At 39.0% G+C, this 19,987-nt stretch overlaps 1 protein-coding gene across 1 annotated transcript in view; it reads left to right on the top strand.

Annotated features, from left to right (window-relative positions):
- The window catches only part of COG5 (component of oligomeric golgi complex 5), a gene marked incomplete at its 5' end in the record, with an annotated part of 188,219 nt that overhangs the window by 145,307 nt on the left and 22,925 nt on the right, over positions 1-19,987 (top strand). Inside the window, 3 exons of the mRNA XM_084271916.1 lie at positions 16,542-16,652; positions 18,020-18,082; positions 18,860-18,963. Of these exons, the coding sequence (XP_084128042.1) occupies positions 16,542-16,652; positions 18,020-18,082; positions 18,860-18,963 (278 nt within the window). The remainder of the gene's footprint in view (positions 1-16,541; positions 16,653-18,019; positions 18,083-18,859; positions 18,964-19,987) is intronic.

Below are 19,987 nucleotides of genomic sequence, written 5' to 3'. Positions count from 1 at the left end.
AGGGCATGGCTCTCCCACTTGTCCTGTGCCATGCTTGCCAGCCCCATGGGTATAGTCTAGAACATCTTAACTTTTTGTTGTCCCTATTTTTGGGCAGACAGATTGAGCCTGAAATGCATATGATGTGTAGAACAGGAGCTATGTCAGACAGCACTGTTTCATTATGTTTTAGTGGTGTAGCCAAGAATGCAATCTTCATTCAATCTTGAAATCCAGCCTCCAACAGTACGTTTCTAAAGCTGAGAAGGGTGACCATGTAACATTTCCGCTCAGTTGCTTCATTTCTGATAGCTATAGTAGAGCACTGCTAAAGATGGAAATTTAATTTCCTGGAGGAACTCACAATCAAGCTCTCTCCAAATTAAAAGTAAACAGAAGAATCTCAGGATTCTCAGTGAAAGAGGATGGGGGGCTTTTGATAGTTATTAGAAATGTTTTTTTCTTAATGTTGTCGCAGGTAGATTGGAATGGTGAAAACCTGAAATGCACAGTCCTACAAATGTTGAGATACTCTGGTGTTGGGGTTTTCATTCATTCAGTTTCATAAAAGAAAAAAGGGTTCATCACTGTTTTTCCAGTTAGCTTTAGGTAGGACAAATAACACGAAAATTGCTATTCAAGACTCAAAAATTTTACCTTCGAGTAAAAGCAGCATCTAGCAATCTGTACATATAGTACTAAAGCTAAAATAAGTGAGAAAAATGCATGCTTTTGTGAATATGAAATGTTTGTTTGTGTTACTTGTGAATTTGTATGCTGCTGGCTTTTGGTTTTCAGCTTTCCCCACACCAAGAACTAGCTGTTGCTGTGCTGGAGACCTAGTCTTGTGTTAACAGGCTCAGATGATTTCAGAGAAGATATAAATAATCCGTTGTAGATAGATATATTCTGCCCTTAGGTGAATCTTCAGCTAACCCCTTGCTGATACCAGAATTATTGTCCTAATTTCACTCAGTGTAATTGCAGATGTTCTTACTATACAGAGTTTAAAGGGGTAATTATAGATTGCACTAAATTTTTAAAAAAATATTTGTTAATTTAAGAGTGTTACCTTTCAACTTCACCACCTATCCTGTGTTTTGTTAGGGGATGATGAGGAAGAGTGCTTGGTATATTTTCTCTGTGCCATTATTATTTTGTCGCTTCTTACTCCTGTTTTCCCTAAATCAGGCAGCCCAAATGTCTTCATAATGATTACAGACACTGTGAGATTTCTGTTTATTCACCATTTCTACATCCTTCTCATTCCAGACTGGAAGAGAGATTAACAAATCTGATAAGAGCAAAATTTTCCTCTTCTGAATTTCCACATTGTAATCTATTGCTTGCTTTTAAACAAAATGGCTGCTTACCAAGCCAGATCTCCTTCGTTGACCTTTCATGTAAGTGAGGTCACCCAGATAAAAAAGAACACTAAATTCTGTCCTCGCTTAAAGAGTTCTTCAGAGTGGTCTTCTGTTCCTATTTACTAACATCTTAATTTACCCATCTTGATTGACAAAAAAGGCAAAATAACTCACTCATGAAATGCTGACAGTAAGTGCAATGGAGGGACAGGTTAATGAGAAACCAGTAAGTTGCATTTCCTGAAAACAAAGGAGAAGTTAAGTAATTTGCAGGTTTTTTGAGAATCCATGCTGCTTAACAAAAGACAGGAGCTCACAGATCTGCCTCCTAGAAAAATTGTCCCCTGTTTGTATAACTGATAGTTGAGAAGAGACGTAAAGGAGAGCTTATATCTTCATTAGATGCCTTTGACACAGCAGCAGGATCCTCTTAGGCCGTGATCTTTAAACTCATGCATCCTATCAGTAAAAGCTTTTTGAGCATGCACTACAGTTAAATGTATACTTATTTATTTATAACTTGTATACTTGAAGAACTTACATACTATTGAAGTTCTGATATTTTCTTCCTGCGTCCCAAGGGATTATCTTGTATAACCCCTCTGGTACACGCACCCCACTTTGGAGACCACTGGTCTGGGGTAATACTCTGCAGCAATCTTCCATAATAAGAAGTGAATAGGCTTTGACTGTCCATTTTTTGAAAAGGTGACTGAATGATTGCAGAAGTATTTAAAATTAATTTTGATTTTTGTTCACATGCTACTTTAAATCAGATTTCTCATTTATGTGTATAAAAAACCAAAAAGGATAGTCACCTGTTGATTGAAAGTGAGATAAAACTATGTTTCCCCAATTGTTTACCTGGGATTTTGTCATTTACTGAGCTGAATTCTAACTGTACCTGAAATGATGTGATTTCTCTCATGATTAAAACTCTCTTTATTGTGACTTTGCAATTACTGTGTTTTGGTGTGCCTGTTGATAGAGCTATTTCCCTCACTGATACTTAGCACTGGATGTCTTGTGGAGAGAAGTCATGAAACACAGAGGATTAAGAGTGCTGGAAGTTTGCAAGATGTTTACTTTTGCCAACAAGCAGAAAAATAAATTGCAAGATCCATTGTCTTTATAGAGATTAAAGATGAGAGCCCTGTTTGGGCATGTAATCCGTTTCCTTCCCAGCACAGGACTATTTAAAACAATATTTATTGTTGGGGTTTTTGTTGCCGCCTTTCTGCTTTTGGAGTGATGATTTTGGTTACCTCATATATTGTGAGTAGAAATGTAAGTACTGTATGTTCTCGTACTTTTGTGCTATTTCTGTTCAGCTTGGCATGTGGGTGGATTGAAATACACTAACACACCCACCAAGTGCACATAGATGAAATGTGTTGTGCTGTGAACATGAAAATGCAGTTGTTTAGAAAAGATGCAATTCTCCTACTTTTTGAACCTGGAGACCTCTACTAGTTTCCTCCCTAGAGTTACAGTCATCCTGTCAGACTATATTGATTGCAATCAGAGTCCCACAGCAATCTCTCCTGTCTTGTCTTGTGGAGGCTGTGTCTTGTTACCTCCTCCCACCATAAGGCATCACTGTCAGAGACAAAGTGGCCTGGAATCTTCTGGCTGATAAACAAGCAAAGAGGAATTTGTAGAGGCAGGATTGTAAAAATCAGGTTGCCCGCTTGCTTTTCAGAGCAGGTAGAGGTGTTGATGCTGGCAAATTCTCATGGATCAAACCGTCTTTAAAAACATTTCTGTATGTGGATACGTAATGGTATGCTTACAGGCAAACACTAACTCGCTCTGCTGTGCTCCCAGATGGTGGGGCACATTTTAGCTCCACTCCAAGCCAGGGTGACCAGCTCAGGCATGGCATCTTGCTGAACCCAACACTCTCATTCGGCCTGGAGCACAAGCAGAGCAAGTTCATGACTGCTTGATGTGCAGGAATGGCCACATTCACCTGGACGGATTTATCCTAAGGTTAGGGTAGATAAGGCTAAAATCACTGGGAGCTATGATTGCCTATAATTGAAGAAGGTTCCTGAATATGTAATATTGTATTTTATGAAGTAATACATTTGTCTAAGAAAAGGGATCTCTCCAACAGACAAGAGGCTGAAGACAGATGATATAATGGAGATCCTTCCCACTGTCAGACTTGTAAGCAATCATAAAGAGGAAGCACTCAGAAGATGGAGAAGTGAGTGGGTGTAATGAGGGAGGAAGGAAATAGAGAATTTGAATTGTTTTTTTATTCCCTCAACTAAATGTGGTTGGACTTGTGTCATACATCTTACAAAAATTGGTGAATGAGGTGGAGGCCCGAAATACAGGCTGTGGGCAGTGCTCTGGAAGATCTTCTGATCTGTCATTTGCCCACAGCTCATGGTAGAGGCTTAGCTTCTCATCAGGATTTTACCCAGGGCAGTGGTTGTGGGATTCTCTGATTATCAGGTTGGCCTGGTACAAGCCACTTGAAAATTTTCAAGTGCCGATCAGGAGACAGAGCACAGTTCTTCCTGGCAGTTTGAAGAATTCTTACCCAAACTTCTCAAGAAAACATAATGTGACAATTGGTGTATTTTATATATTGCAAAGTTAAAATTCTAAAGACCCCGTGAGAGAAGTAACTTTTGAGATTAAAGATTAAAGAGAGTCCCCACACATAGGTTCAGATAGATGTCCCATAACCTCCAAGGGTGGGACATTGGTTTGCTTATTATTTAAGACCTCTGGTACCAGACACATCAAAAAGCAAAATGAGAGAGAACTTGACATTCTGATCCCAAAAGCAATGGACCACTGCATGCTTGGGACACAAAGAAATGTGTATGAATCTGCTTTGGTGCACATGGTTTTTAGATTCTGGATTGTTTTGAGGGAAAAGTCAGCATCAGCTGATATCTGTGATAGAGAGTAGGCTGCCTCTTTCTCACTATTCTGGATCTCAGTAGTATATTGAGATTTATTTACATTTACTTAAATAAATATCAGAGTTATGTAATGTTATACTTGGTTTTAGAATGTGCAACAGTCACAGAGTACTAGAGCAGTAATAAGAGGAGTAGTATCCAGGTACTCAACCATGCACAAAAAGGTTTTTGGGAAATAACTGGGAAGCTTTGATTTAGCCCAATGTTATTTTTCAATGCATTGGTCAAACTGGATTTCAAATGTTGTTTTACAACTCTGAATATTTAATTGGATGAACATTTAAATGTAAAGTGACTCTGACATAAACATTCTATGGCTAAAACTAATATACTTTATCTCTAAACTGTATTTGTTCTGAGGGTTTACTGAGATCTACTTATCAATTAACTGGGACTGAATTATTGTAAAGTATTATTATCTGTCATAATGATGAGTAACACACACTTGATGACATGTTTTTAGTGCGTTGTTGTTTAAGAAAGTAAATATCAAAGGAAGTAGAAAAATAAAACCATTCACTGTTGTTGGAACTCTTCCTTCAGAGTCACATACTGATATATCCTGTTCCCTCACTGCTTCACCCCAAATGGTCTGGACTTGCTTTTGAAACAGAGTATGGGTGTGGAAAGAAAAACATGTGACTGTCCACAGAACAGTAAATATGGGCAGGTAAATGAGCTTGGTCTCATCTGTTTGAAGGCAGATTTGTATTATTGAGTCTCATTCTGATTAGTGTTGGCCTCACATCCAGCATCAGCAAAACATGTCTGGTTTTGCTGCAGAAGGGCTGTGTACTAAACTGCTCTATGGTCACCGTGGTATTTCTGTTAATGTCTGCCTCTCCATTGAGAATGCAAGCTCAATAAAGGCACTCAGGATTTTATTTGCCATCCTGGCTATGAGCCCTCTCAGACTGCAACATGGGACAGTCAGCACAAGGTGCCTGGGAACATTCCTGGGTGCTGTGGCTGCCTGGAGCAGGACAGCCTGCCTCACAGCCAGTAAGAGCTCCTCTTCCCCAAAGCACATCGCTGCCTGCCAGCACCCTGCCAGGAATAGTCTCTGCACTATCCTGAGGCCTGGCTGGAGATTATTTGGGAGAGTAGTTGTTTGCCCAGGCCAAAAACTTACTAACAACTGTCCTGACAGTTTGACAGTACAGAGGATCACATGCCAGATCCAGGAGCCTTTCCTGGCACTGTTTGATTTACTGCTATGGGTGTAGCCAATATGTGAATGAGACCAAACGAGAGCGACATGCAAAATCTGTTCAAGAGGAAGCTTAAAATGCTGACAGATTGGGGTAATTTTTTTCTTGCATCTGGAATTCATACATTCTTACTTCTGATGTAAATAAATCTCAAAGGCAAAAGTTAGGAGATGCTGATTTCTTCTGTAGTAACATTGCTTTTGGTCTTAAAATTTTCTCAGATTGCCAGAGCTTCAAAGGATATGCTTTCCTAACATGTTTTTCTATCTCTAATGCTTGTCGGCCATACATGACTTATTGTCAAACAGCATTTGGTGTTTCTACCAGAGTTTTAGTTTTTGAAAAGAGCTCAGTGGTCTGTGGTGATGTGGCTAGTTGGCAACTCCAAATACTGCTGTGTGCGTGCAAGAAATCTCTTTTCAGGAGTCCCAACACTTTCTTCAGGTAGCCAGATACTTCTTTGAGCCAGCTCAGATGACACCTTTTTGGATGCCAGTGCAACCAACCCCTTCTGTAATTTAATATTCTATTTTCAGTGAATGTAATGGATGGAGATATAGGCTGAGGAGCATCTATCTATCTGTCATGTTCAGATATTTTTAGAGCACTGATCTTTGTAATGCTGATCAGCACCAAATGCATTACATAAGATTAGCATCAAAATATATATAATGGAACGTCAGCTCTGCTGCAGTTGTTCTTAAATTATTTTTAGTATTGCCCACAAAACTTGTATGGCTCAGTGCATTATCCTGCCGTCATGCTCTGTCTCTGTAAGAGTCATTTTAAAATATTAATTTCTCTTCTCTCAGACCTTTTCAATCACAGGTCTCCTTCCTGAGGCTTCAAATAAGATTGTCAGTCAGTAATACACATTACAAAGTTTTTAATAAGTGCCCACTTTCCACTAGGACTGAAACTGAGACAAACAATTTATCTCTCATCGTCCTTCAACCCAGTTTATATTTGAACTTGTGATCTGCAGGTGCAGGATTCCAAATTCTACCGTACTCACATCCTCAGCTACTGCTGTGTTCTTTAGTGCCGCTCGGGTGACTTAATCTTTTGCAGTTGCCCATAATGATCTTTTCGATTTCCCACTTTTTAGTTGATTATTCATCGTTAATATCTCCCTATTAAATATCTCTGGCCCACTAGCTAGCCATTTAGAGTAGGTGGGAATAGATTATTTGGGAGGGGTTTTGAGTTTAGAGATACAGACTGTGAGAAAACAGACCGTGTACTTGTCAAACTACTCTAGGAATGTTCTGCAAAAATTCTGATCCTTTGAGTGTGTTTAAAAACTAGTTTGTAATTACTGAGGTTTAAAATAGATCTGAACTTTCTTCGCATCCATCCCATCATCATAACTATTGTTGATATGTAGTTTTGGAAGCTGAATTCTATCATGCGATGGCTTCACACATCTTCCAAGCTCTCTTCCTGAGATTACAATAAAATGTGCTCTGATATTGGTTTATATTTTTACTGTTTAAAAACAATCTCTAATTTATTAATACTTCCCTTTGGGTTGTAAACCTTGTTGCAGTAAAGAGAATGAGGAAAGAAAATGCGAAAAGGCCAGGTAGAATAGAAAAAAACAATTAATGCAGCTTACCCACCGAGCTGAGAAAGAGACAGCGTCTTTACAGGACTACTCGTAGTGTCATTTGTAGAAGAAAAAATGTCTGTCATGCTTGATCAGGGGAACGAAGATTTAAATGAGCTGTTTTCAGTGGGTTATTTAGCAATATGAATGGCATATTTTTGTCCTGAATCTAAAAGGCTAAGTGTATTATAACTGATCCAGAGACTGGATTGGAACATCTTAGCTCAATCAGTGAAATTGTTAAGAAAAGCAGAAATGCAAAGAAAGATGGGACTTAAAATATTGCAATGCTTTATCAGTTGGATGAGAAGGATCTGTTCTTAGTTTTGCCTGATGTGGTGGTTTAACCCTGGCTGGAGGCCAGATGCCCACCAAAGCCACTCTATCACCCCTTTTCAGCTGGACAGGAGAGAGAAAAAATAATGAAAGGATTGTGGGTCGAGTTAAGGACAGGGAGAGATGGCTCTGCAGTTAACATCACAGGCCAAACAGACTCAACACTGAATAGAATTCATCTAATTTATTACCCAATCAAACCAGAGTAGGATAATGAGAAATAAAACCAAATCTTAAAACATTTCGCCCCACCCCTCCCTTCTTCCCTGGCTCAACTTCACTCCCAGTTTAGCTCCCTCCTCCCCTTCCCCAGTGGCACAGGGGGATAGGGAATGGGGGTTATGGTCAGTTCATCACATATTGTCTCTGCTGCTGTCTCTTCCTCAGGGGGAGGATGCCTCACACTCTGCCTTGGCTTTGATGTGGGGTCCCTCTCATGGGAGACAGTCCTCCATGAACTTGTCCAATGTGAGTCCTTCCCATGGGCTGAAGGTCTTTACCAACTGCCCCAGCGTGGGTCACTTATATGGGGTGCAGATCATCAGGACCAGACTGCACCAGCGTGTGTCATCCACAGGATCACAAGCCCTGCCAGCAAACCTGCTCTGGCATGGGCTCCTTCATCCACAGGCTGGAGGTCCTGCCAAGACCATGCTCCAGCACAGGCTTCCCGTGGGGTCACGCTCTCCCTCAGATGTCTCTCCCTGCTCCAGCCTGGGTCCTCCACAGGCTGCAAGTGGAATCTCTACTATCCATCATCTGCCATGGGCTGCAGGAGGATAGCCTGCTTCAGCATGGTCTTCTCCACAGGTTGCAGGTCAATCTCTGCTCCGGTGTCTGCAGCAGCTCCTCCTCCTCCTTCTTCACTGACCTTGGTGTCTGCAAAGTTACTCACATCTTCTCACTCCCTTTTCTATGGCCACAAAAAGCTGCCACTTGTGGCTTTTTTTTTCTTTCTTAAATGTGTTCTAATAGAAGCACTACCACCATGGCTTATGGTTTCAGCCTTAGGCAGCAGTGAGTCCATCTTGGAACTGGCTGGCATTGGGTCTGTTGGAGCTAGGGGAAGCCTCTCACAGAAGCCACCTCTGCAGCCCCACCACCACTACCAAAACCCACCACACAAACCCGAAACACCTGAGTATTCATGGACATAGGGATTTTTTCTGAACCTTTCCGTCTTTACTTAGTGGCTGACTAGGAGAGGGCAGAGATGGGCTGGACTAAAGAAATTGTCCATTGATTTTTCCCCTGTCTGCCTAATGGCAATGAAAAATATCTGTAATATGTTGCAAGAAAGAAAGATGTTTATCTAGGAGGGCTAGAATTCTGGTTTCTTCTTAGGGAAATGAAAAAAAAAAATCCTCATTTATGGAGGAAAGAAAATGTTGGGTTGGCTTTAGTCATTTGTATTCCTAAGGAGAAACCTACCATATACCAACCAGAACCATTGTTTTGCTCATTTAATTTATACAGGTTCCCCAAATGAAATGCGCTGTATTAGCAAGAAAACAGACGTGAGCTGCATCTCCGTTAGGATGCTTATTGACATAACTGTGTCGTTTGGGGTATCTGTGGTGGTGTTTTTTGTCCACCCATCCTCTTATCTGACATAGCTAAATTTAACTAGCTGAATAATTCAGCGAAGTAAGGGAGAACAGGGTGGAGAGGGAGAGAAAGAAAAGATTTCCTGGAATCAGATTCTTCCAGTGAAGGGAAAATACTGTTCATGCACTGGAATTTTGGCACCAGATTTAAACTCCATCAAATTTATGAGGCCTGTGATGGTTTAGAATTGAAAAGCATGATGAATTCTCATTGTAATGACATAAAGTGATTTTCTGATTGCCTTTTTTATTATGTGGTCTTACAAGAATTAATCCATGTCTCCTATTAGATGGCGTTATATTGAATTGTGAGCTTTCATTTGTGGGTGAATCACTATTCAGGACATATTCCAACAACGAGATTTGTCTGACAGTTCCAGGGAAATGTATCTAGTCGTCCTGTCTAAATGTCGAATATTGTGAACTTTAGATGGAAGTATGAGATGTAATAAGCTTGCAAAGTGTCAGGAACAGTAGTGAAATGACACTTTGGGAAAGGTTTTCTGTAAATAACGGGTCAGTTACAGTGGTGTAAGTAATGTGAAAGATTATGTTTTCCCCATTTCCTTTTGAGATACATGAATTAATTGTATTGTACCAGTACCTTGGAGACATGGTGTTACTGTCATTGAAAAACTTGTACTGATGCTATTTAAATGAGAGAACCCAAAAATATGAATTCAATATTTGGCACATTAAAGGAATTCATTAATAGGTATTTAAATAGAATACGTGGGAGGCTATTATATGCTAAAATAATTTCAGAATAATTACTATTTCACTGTACAGTAATAAAAGCTAGAGATGGCTGTAGGCCTAACTTAAAATAATCAGAAGTCAGTTAAGGTTTTGTAATTATCAGGAGTTTTTTTGATGGAAAGATCAGAAGAGCTTTGTTAAAACAGTCATTAAGAAGGTACTTATATTGGTCAGAGAATACTCAGAAATGTCTAGCTGATAAGTCACTTAAGAAACCATTTAGACTTTTAAAAAATGAATTAAGAATCTAGAGGAGGAAGTTGCATTAAAAAATAACTTCATGAAACATTTTCTTCATTCTTATGTTGTCTTTTACTGGTTAGATCGTGACTCACATAACAAATGTGTGATTTTTTTTTCTCTCTTTTTTTTTTTTTTAAAGAGATACTGGCTAAACTCCAGGAAAAAAATCATCCAGCATAAAAGGCTGGTTTTGAGACTACTATAGACTTAATGTTATCTTTCTGGGAAGGTGGTTAAAATACATCTTCAGATCTGGCATGTAATTTTGCGGGTAGAAAAAGAGAAGAAAAAAATGGATTTGATTAAATGTATGTTTGATATGGTGAAGACTTTGGAATTTTGTGATTTTGGAACAACTCTAATGAGAGTTGGACAATATAAAGCTCATTTATAACCTTCTGCAGGGTACAAGTGTTCTAATCTCAATTAACACCTGGACTTAATACCAAAAAAGACAGATGGCAAATAAGTTGATGATATTTTTTATGTGTTGGTGAATATCACCCTATCATGTTGGACCGATCTCAGGTGTCTTGCGGCTGGATGTCTGCGCTTCACTTCTGGAGGTGCATTCCCAGTAGTTGGTTGGGACCAACAACTATTTGGATAACATATAAAATATAATTAATTATATTCAGTCATTAATTTCGCAATCATGAAAAATTCAGTAAACTGTTACAGTCAGGATCAACACACATTGTCCTTGAAATCCACCTCAGACTTGGACTAGCTGGATGTTAAACACAAGGGATAAAATTTTTGAAAGTTGAGAAATTATTCCTAGGGCTTCAGGTTTAAGATTCTCTGAGATTACTTAAAGGAACTGGTTTTAGGTACTTTCTGATAGTGGAGTTATTCTAAAGCATCTCATTACTTAAGGGCCATGAACCATTACTTTTGATTATTTATACAGTGCTTTTCTTCTCAGATGATTCAAAATCTTAGAGATAAATTCTGTCTTTTCTGTTACAGAAAGACCATTTGCTGTTTTCCTTCTATTTCTTCTGCTTTTCAAAATACTAAGGAAGAAAAAAAAATGCAAGCAAACCAGAAATACCCCCGAGGGAACGGTTTGATGATTGCTGTTATTCTAGCATGAATAGTCGGAGCATGATGTTGTGTTCATTCTTGGTCAAGGACTTAACAGTGCCTTCAAATTTTTCTTCCCAAGATAATGTTTATATTATCTATAAGATTCCAAATGCCTGTACCATAAATCTCCTTTTCTATATTCCTAGAATATAACATTTTCATTTTTCTGAGGAAGCTAAAAAAATTAATAAAATATGCTGGAAGTCGCAAGAATATCCTGAAGGTGCAATATAAATATTTTTTGTGCATATTTTAAGTTATTGCCTGAAATGACTGCTTATTTCTGCTGTCATATCTGGAAATATTTCATCTTCTTTGAAAAAAAGTTATTCTAAGAGCATAAATTCTTATTTATGATTTATTAATCAATTGTAATGATTTTTTTAAAAGCAGAACATTCATTTTCATTTATATCCATCTGTTAAAGACCTTATTTACCCCAAAACTTTAATTCAGATCCTACACTTTGAACCTTAAATTATATCTCTTCTTTCTGCAAATTATCCTTTAATAGCTACCTGGTGAAGTGACACAGCTAGTAGAGTTGTTGTGTGTTTTTCAGCTAAATGGTGTCATATTTTTATGAAAAGTAGCAAATTGATTCTAGTAAACTTGTGTGTTTCTTAGGAGGAAAGAGATTGTGAAATGCACCTTCTGCCGTATGGAAAATATTAAAACCTAAGAGTCAATCATCCCAATTATTTGTAGCTCATGGGAGATATCCCAGGGCCGAGCCCTATTGACTCAAACTCTGTAAATGGATTCTGTGCTTTATAATAAGTTGTTATGATCAGGCAGGAGGCCAAGTACCAGATGGATTGATTGCTTTCTGCCAGAGGTATGGCCACATCAGCTGCCTCTATTAGAAATGTATTTATTCTTGAAAATGTCAGCTTGACAATTGGAGTTCAATTTGTGCTATCAAAACACATTAGTTTCGTGATCCTAGAATTAGATTGAATGCTTTGTTGAGAGACACTACTTTTGTCTTACTCTGATTTGAGATCTTTTCCGTACTCTTTCTAACTTATGATGTTGTTTCCTGCTCTTTAGAGTGGGTTCTCTGAGGCTGTTTTAGAGTAGAGATATCAAATAAATGGAGTTTTCCAAAACCGTCAGTAAGGATGCACACAGGATTTTAGTTATTTAGTGTGAAACCCAGCTTTTTCACAAAATGTTCTGTCTGTGAAGGGAACGGTACCAAACCAGCTTGCAGCTCTCTTCTGAGCTGCCACCTGTTGAAAGCAGGGAAGTTAGTCACTTTGAAACACTAAACAAATTACAGGAAGAGATGTATCCATAGCCTGAGCTTTTCTACAAGAAAAAGACAAAGTCAGTTAGCATTTTTTTATAACCCAAGGGAGAACTGATGATTTGATTCACATCTTAATCTAAATTCTGCATCCACCACTTCATGGTGAAAACAAGAATTTAAATCACAGCACATGTCTCAGCATGTGAGATCAAACCCGTGCTGCCAAATTACATGTCTGTTCTTAGGGATTAAACACAGAAAAGTTTAAAATCCGAAACACTTGATCGAGTTATTTCCAAGACATTTCAAAGGCAGGACCATGCAAAGGGGTGCAAATACATTTATTGGGTGAAAATTCATCCAACATGAAAACTAAAAGAAACTGTTTTGCAGGTGGACTTCTGAATTTGGTGAGTGCCAGTCATGGCTTACGGTGTCTCAGCTGTGTCAGGCTGAAGCAAGTCAGGTGGCCTTCAGTCAGCTTGCTGCTCTTTGTGACATGTGTTTTGTGTATTGGCTTCTACAGGTGCCCTTTTTGGTTCGCTAAGTTTCAGCCTGATCTGCTGATTAGCCCTCAGATTCTGTTGAATTAGATTTTAAAAAAAGTCTTCTGGCCAGCTTCCTCCAGCTACTCAGCTCCTGGATTGAACCAGCAAGTTTCAACCTCCGACCTTAGAGAATGTCCTCATATATATGTCAGAAAGGCGGTACCTCCATGTTTCTTCCTCATTTTAGTTTAATAGCTGCCCTATTAGTTTTCTGGAAATTCTGCATGGGACAGGAGCTCATGTTCACATTCTTGAAGGTATTACAAGACACAGACAAAAGTCCTGGCTGATAATCGCTGTTGGGAGACTTCTCTTCCTCACTAGCATCTCCTGTTGGCAGTGTGCTGGGGGCTCATGTTAGCAAAAGGATGTGTCACGACTGCAGAATTGCCACTTGCTGGGGAATGAGTTGCCTGTGTTTTGCTAGTGCCCATGAAATTGCTGTAATGGTGAACAGGCTTTGAGGTAAAAGTGGAAACAGTTTGCCCAAATTAAGTGAGAGTGTAAGAAATCAATTGGCATACTTAAAGATAGATACAGAAAAGTGGAACAGTTACAGTCGTTACTGCTCGTTCAGGTCTGGCTTCAGCATGGTTGCTTTTCCTCTGTTTTCTTTTCAGCTGGCAGGCTCAAGCCAGACTAACTCCCAGGGTGACCAGCAGTTCCCTGGAGATGGGATCTGGTCCTAGAGCTAAGCTTTGGTTTTTAGATGTTTCTTTCCCAAAATAGATTGTGATTTGGGGTGAAGTCACCCTTTCTGTCCATCCTAATTCTGCTTAGCATTAATTCACCCTCTTGGCCTTCTGCATTTCTGGATAAATCTAACTGATTAAAAAGGCATCAGGTTTTGTCTCTAATGCCCTCATCAAAAAGAAAGCCCTTGGACTGTGTCTTTCAGCTGAGTACATGTCCAGGCTTCAGACTTACTTGACTTAACCTATTTACACATTGTAGTCCCCAGTGGGCAGGTAACAGAGGAGGAGTTACATTACCACTGTGCTTAAATGCGTAAGCTGTGTCCAGAGCCTCAAAAGTACTTGCTGTATAAATGCATGATGAACATGAATCACTGATAAAAACAGCCATGATGGAAAATAAATCGAGGGATGATTTGTGTCTGAAGTAAATGGGCCATAAGCACAGCTTGTTGGAACTGGGGAGAGACAATGATGACATTTTCCTACCTGGATGCATGATTGCACGATGGCTGTTAGAGGTGTCAAGAATTTGGTATGAGTCATTGGAATGTTGGAATAGTGATAAACTACCTGAAATGCAGCCTGTGGTGAAGTGTATGTGCATGAACCCTGGTGGACAGAGCTCAATGCAGAACCTTGCTGCCTCAGCGCAAGGTCATAGAGATCATTGTGGTGACTGTAAGAGATGGGAATGACCACCTGAGAGTTCTGTAGGTGGTATGGCACACCTACCTGTGTAGGTGCCAGATGTTCCCATGTCATACCACCAGGAGAAGCAGTCCCAGGGAGCCCTGGGCTGTGCCCAATTCCTACGAGTTTTCCAAGCCTTCTGGCTTTAGACCAGTGATTTGATTTTAAGATACACAAGGGATCAACACAACTAGCTGTCGAAGTTCAAATTGATCAATTTAAGGGAATAATATGGTAAACCATTTTACAAAGATTGGTTACTTTTAAGGCATTTTTAGACTTTATCTGTGAAGCTGTTGTACTGTGTTGCTGACTGCAAGAGGTGGTTGCTCCTGCAGAAGGGTTATGTTTGTACTTACTGTTTTTACTTATCAGCGAAGTTTCTTTTTCTGCACAATATAATGATTTCATAATGTTTAAGAAAAAGAAATTCTGCAGCCTTTACAGTTTACTCTGAGGAACTGGAATTTAAGTGACTAGGATGTAAAATTTTATTGTTTTCACTGTGTCTTTTATGTTTAATACTTGTAAATGTGCGAAAACCCCAACTGAGTTGAACAGTCTGTGCAGTCCTTAAAAAAGGTGTTAAAAAAAAGTTCATTGGGGCCTGGGGGGTGGTCAGCTGGATGGTTATGGTGTTTCTCTGCACAGCTGTTTTGCTACATATCTGTGAAGCTGTAGGTGTGAGAAGCAGAAAGCTTAAAACCAGTCAAGTTTGTCAAATGGAAATACTGGGAAGGAATCTGAAGTCTTTGTAGCTCACATGGCTGGTCTCATCAGGAAGGCAGGAAGATGCTGAGCTGGTGATATATTTGTCAGCTAGTCTAAAGATGCGTTCTGATGTCAAGTAAGATGCACTGGAAAATATGTTTTCCCTCTGCAAATGCCTCAGAATCCTCTTTATACTGAAATAATGCCTAAATTTGCAGAAAGGTGGATGAACCAATGTTGTCACCTCAGTGCTGTGAGTAAATTTGTGTTCCTGCGTGCTTGTAAGAACTTGTCTAAAACTTCGTTATTAGCGGTGCTGGCAAGTACTATGTAACTTGCAGGTATCTGTGTTCATGCTGAGTGGAAGTTATGGTAAGTACAGGAATACTTTTCACTAGTAAAGATTCACTGTGTCCCATAACAAACATTTTCATGTTATATTTGTTCCCATCGTTCTTAAACAATTGTTGCTGGATAGGTAGTTTTACTTGAATAATTTTCTATAGGACCTACACACTTCATAAAAGTCTTTTGATAACTTACTCAATGAGTTGAATGTATTTTTACCGAGAGACTTTTGGAGCTAGGCATGTTCAGGAGTTTCCTGGAGGATAATTGTGTATCCTGAAATGTAGATAACTAGTCAGGTAATTATATCTCAGTAAAGCCTTCTATTAATAACTATTCTTGCCGTACTATTTAGATGTACTTCTAGAATTCACATAGCTTTTTTGTCTGTTCTTTGTATTTCTCCAGCTTTTAGTGCACAAGAAAATTTCCATTTGTTTCCCAATTACAATTTATTTTCTTTTAAATTCTAAACATATGCTGCGGTATCCTTATGGGACTGTTTGGTAGCTAATTGCTAGTTAAGTATCACCCTGGAACTTTGATTTCTGTGGCAATGATAAAAAATGTATGCTTTGAGGAGTTCAAATACATTGTTTTTTCCTGAAAGGTTCTTGCATGGAACCCTTTTCCATTAGGACTAGCAATTTTTATCCTTGCAGTTCAATTTTTCTGTTCATTGCAAGCTGCTAATATGTACAAAGCTGTAAGCAATCTATTTAAAGAAGCAGTTTTTAAGGAGAGGCTTGAATGGTTGTCAGAGGTAAGAACTGAGGGTGTACAGAAAAGCATACCCTTTGCAGTTCTGCTGCCTCTGGTTTGTATTGCATCCTTGGGTAGGTGACTTCACCTGATTCTTACAGAAGTGAAAGTATGCTGGGATTAGGTGTCTCCAAAAGGCTGGGTGTGAGTGCTGTGGTTTGGGAGCAGAGATCGCAGTCTGTCACAGTTCCCACTCTTGATTCACTTTGTGTTACCTGGAGATGGCAATCGTAAGAATCGAGACAAGCGTTAAATGGGAGAACATTGGTACTGAAAACCAATGGCTTTCTGCCATTATCTCAGTTTAGTTAACTATAATTTTGTGGCAATGAAGTGATTACAGAGTGGGTACTGTTTTAACAAGTTCTGCAATCATTGCAGCTGTCAACTCAAGGAGATGCCAGTCAGGTGATTGGACCTCTCACAGAGGGACAGAGGAGGAACGTGGCTGTGGTTAATTCGCTATACAAACTGCACCAGTCGGTTCTGAAGGTAGGCTTCCTTTGGGTTTCTCTTCTTGCCATAACGGTGATGACTTTGCTCTGTGGTGTGCATGTTCTCCCATTAGCTGATGAGAGCACTGACAGATACAGCCCAATTTTGGGTTAAGACCTGTACTTTGATATGAATCGTACAACTCTCTTGAGACTTGGTTGGCCCTTGAAAGCACCATTGTGTGACAAATTGTCAGTATTAGAAGATGCGTGAATTACTTGTTTATAGAGTGGCTCACAGCCCTTGTTTGTGTGCCTAAACAGTTGAAATTTTTCTGGTTTTTCTTATCAGGTAAGTTCTTTGTACTGGTCAGCCTGATAGCCATGGTCTACATCCATCCCAGCCCAAGCTTCTGTTTCTGAGAAGACCATCATTGCTTTCCCATGATTGTGCCCAAACTGAAAATGGGGAGGGTGAAATCAAGAAAAGCAGCACCTCACAAATACCTCTCTGCATTGTTGCTGTGACCAAAGTCTGGCCTGGAAATGTTCTCAGGACTGAGCACAGTTATGAATAATTCCAATTTATTGGCTTAGTGATGCCAGTGGTTACTCCGTCCCTGTAAATTAAAACAGATACAGTGGTAGTTGTAGTTAATTGTGCTTAAATTCCAGCCAGATTAGAAAAAAGATCATGAGTACTCCTGACTGAGGATATGTTTAAAGAATGTTTAAAAAATGCTAAAAAGCACATAAAATTTGCTTGGTTTTTGCAAACAGATGGTAGATCAACTTTTAAGTCTGCTTTCTCTGATGTATTTAGTAATGAACCTCATGTGCCTTAGTGTTGGAGGGAGATCTGATATGATTCAGTCTTTGAGTTCAGTACTTATCTGGCTTAAAAACATTATTGTATAGCATCTTCCTAAGTGTAAGGAAATTGGTAGAATGTTCCTTCAGATCATTCCTTGACTGTCAATTCTAATATTGTCGTAGCTGTACATGAACAGCTATTTAACACGTAGTACTATCATAGTCATAATACTGAGAAAGAACAACCATTCTTTCCCATATTTGCCATAGAGCTGCTTGTGTAGTTGTCCAAAAATTCTATACTTAGCAGCGGGAGAATGCACCACTTATTTTTACCCTGATTCTGTTAACCCTTCAGCAGTTTCAGTTGAACTCAATTGAATCATTTCTTTGCCGAGGCAGAAGAAGAGTCCACAGAAAATATGAGAGGAAAAGACTGACACTGGTGCACTGAAAATTCTGTCTATATAAAACATATTTGATAGTTATCTCTATCTGTGTAAGCCACTCATCAGTGAGGGTAACTGAGTATGTTTTAAAATTAAATTAAATATTAAGGGTTCTAATAATTTGTTGAATGTTGACTATTAACAATTACTTTAAAATTTGTAGGTTATTACCAACCAGAGCTCATTTCCAGCAGCTGCTGAGCAAACAGTCACGACTGCATTAAAGGTAATTGAATGTCCATATGCTGCTTTGTTAGTTACACTTAAAACGGGCACTTATTTTCTGGGTATTATTTGGGTCAGTATATATTAAAGGTATACATATATTCTGAAATTTGTATTTTGTCATATCTGCAGCTACATATATGTTGTGTGTGGCAAATCACTGCTTGAGTAGCTTTTGTATTCAAAAATATTCTCATAATGGTCAGAATCCAGGTGTCACCTGGCAGTGAAAATATATGTCATTCTCTGAAGCATTCATATAGGAATAAGTGGATTCATCACCTCCTTCCCCCCTCCCTCCCCCCAACAGACACGTAGAATTACAATTTTTATGCTACCTGGTGCTTTTCTGGGAGGCGATGTGGATGGCTGTGCAGCCTGCTGTGGATGACAGCTACCCACATCCATCCTGCTGGGCGCTGATCTGGGAGGGGTTGAGAGCAGAGGAATGAAGGGCAGCTTGTGTGTCTGGGGAACGAACAGCTGAGCGAAGTGTGTGCACCAGGACACGTACAGTTACAGACCAGGAGTGCCACACCTCTGTGGGTATTTTTGAAGGAATGGAAGTGGTAAACAGCCTTATTTCTGTACTCGACTGGTAAAACGAATGAAAGGGAAATGTTATCTTAGGCTTTTGTCCTTCTACTTGGCAGGTTTTAATGCAGAATAATAAAAACTGTTGAAATGAACTGTTTGTCAAGGTATTTTTGAGGTGTTAAAATGCACATGCTTCTAATTTCTGTTTCTTTACTTCTGCCTTTTTCTCATTCTATTTTAGGCAGTCCATGATCTAATGGGTAGTGCTGTTCAACCCTTGCTGAATTCTGTAGGAGATTCAGTAGAAGCTATTATCATCACTATGCACCAGGAGGATTTCTCTGGGTAACTAGAAATATTTCTTAAATTTACCATTGCTTGAGTAAGACACCCTGCATATGCATAATAGATTGTTACTGCTGCGATGACCTTGGAGCAAGAACACTTGTTTGTTGAGGGGAAGGCGATGCTTTATGGTTGATGAACACAGAGAGCAGAATTACACCTCTCTGTTGAAACATATGAATCAGGTAGCAGCTGTTCCCCCCCCCCTTTTTTTTTCATGCCTGTTTTGTAAAATTCATCTTAAATAGAAAAATAAAGCCAAACAGGGGCCATTTTTGTGCTTAAAATAACCCTTTTACTTTCAAGACTTATTTTTTGTTGACAGTCCATAGAACTGACAATGTTCTTTCTCAAAATAAAGCATATAAACACTGATTCAAAATTACACAAAAATATTTCTAAAGTATTGAATATAAAATTGTTTAAAAAATTTATTTTGTGGAAAGCTCAGGTTTAGTGTATTGTGCTGTTTTTCCATAGAAGTTTAATTAAAATCTCCAGTATCCTTTATCAGCAAGGATCTTTACTCCTATCTGTAATTGAGACTTCCTCCCTGAGTGTTATTTTTGTTGCTATCTCTGTTCTGACACTGCTTATGCCGTTATCAGATGTCCTGTTTTCTGTCTCGGAAATTCACTGAAAATAGTATATTTTCTGAGGTTTTCTAAATTTTCCTTTTGACTTTGCTTTAAAAAAAACCCATATTTTATCCTCTCCATCTTCTTTTTTGCCACCACTAGCAAAATACGTCTCTGTCTGAGTGGACAAAAATTATTCTAGCCAAAAGCTAAGTTTAGTTAGATAGCCTGTATGCTCAGGTTCCTGAGTTTGGAAGAGCTCTTTTTGATTCAAAGAAAGAGAAAGGTGATTGATTTCTGTGATCTGTCGCTTCTTTAATGCTTCTGTGATAATTAGATTAATTTTATAATCCCGGGTTTGGAGGAATCTAGGAAACAAATTCTAAATTATTTGGGGATAGGCTAAACTAGTGACCCTGTGACATGTGCTTGTATTTTCTGATCTG

Source organism: Gallinula chloropus (assembly GCF_964237585.1).
Source record: "Gallinula chloropus genome assembly, chromosome: 1".
Taxonomy (NCBI): domain Eukaryota; kingdom Metazoa; phylum Chordata; class Aves; order Gruiformes; family Rallidae; genus Gallinula; species Gallinula chloropus.
This window is presented reverse-complemented; position numbering and strand designations above follow the sequence as displayed.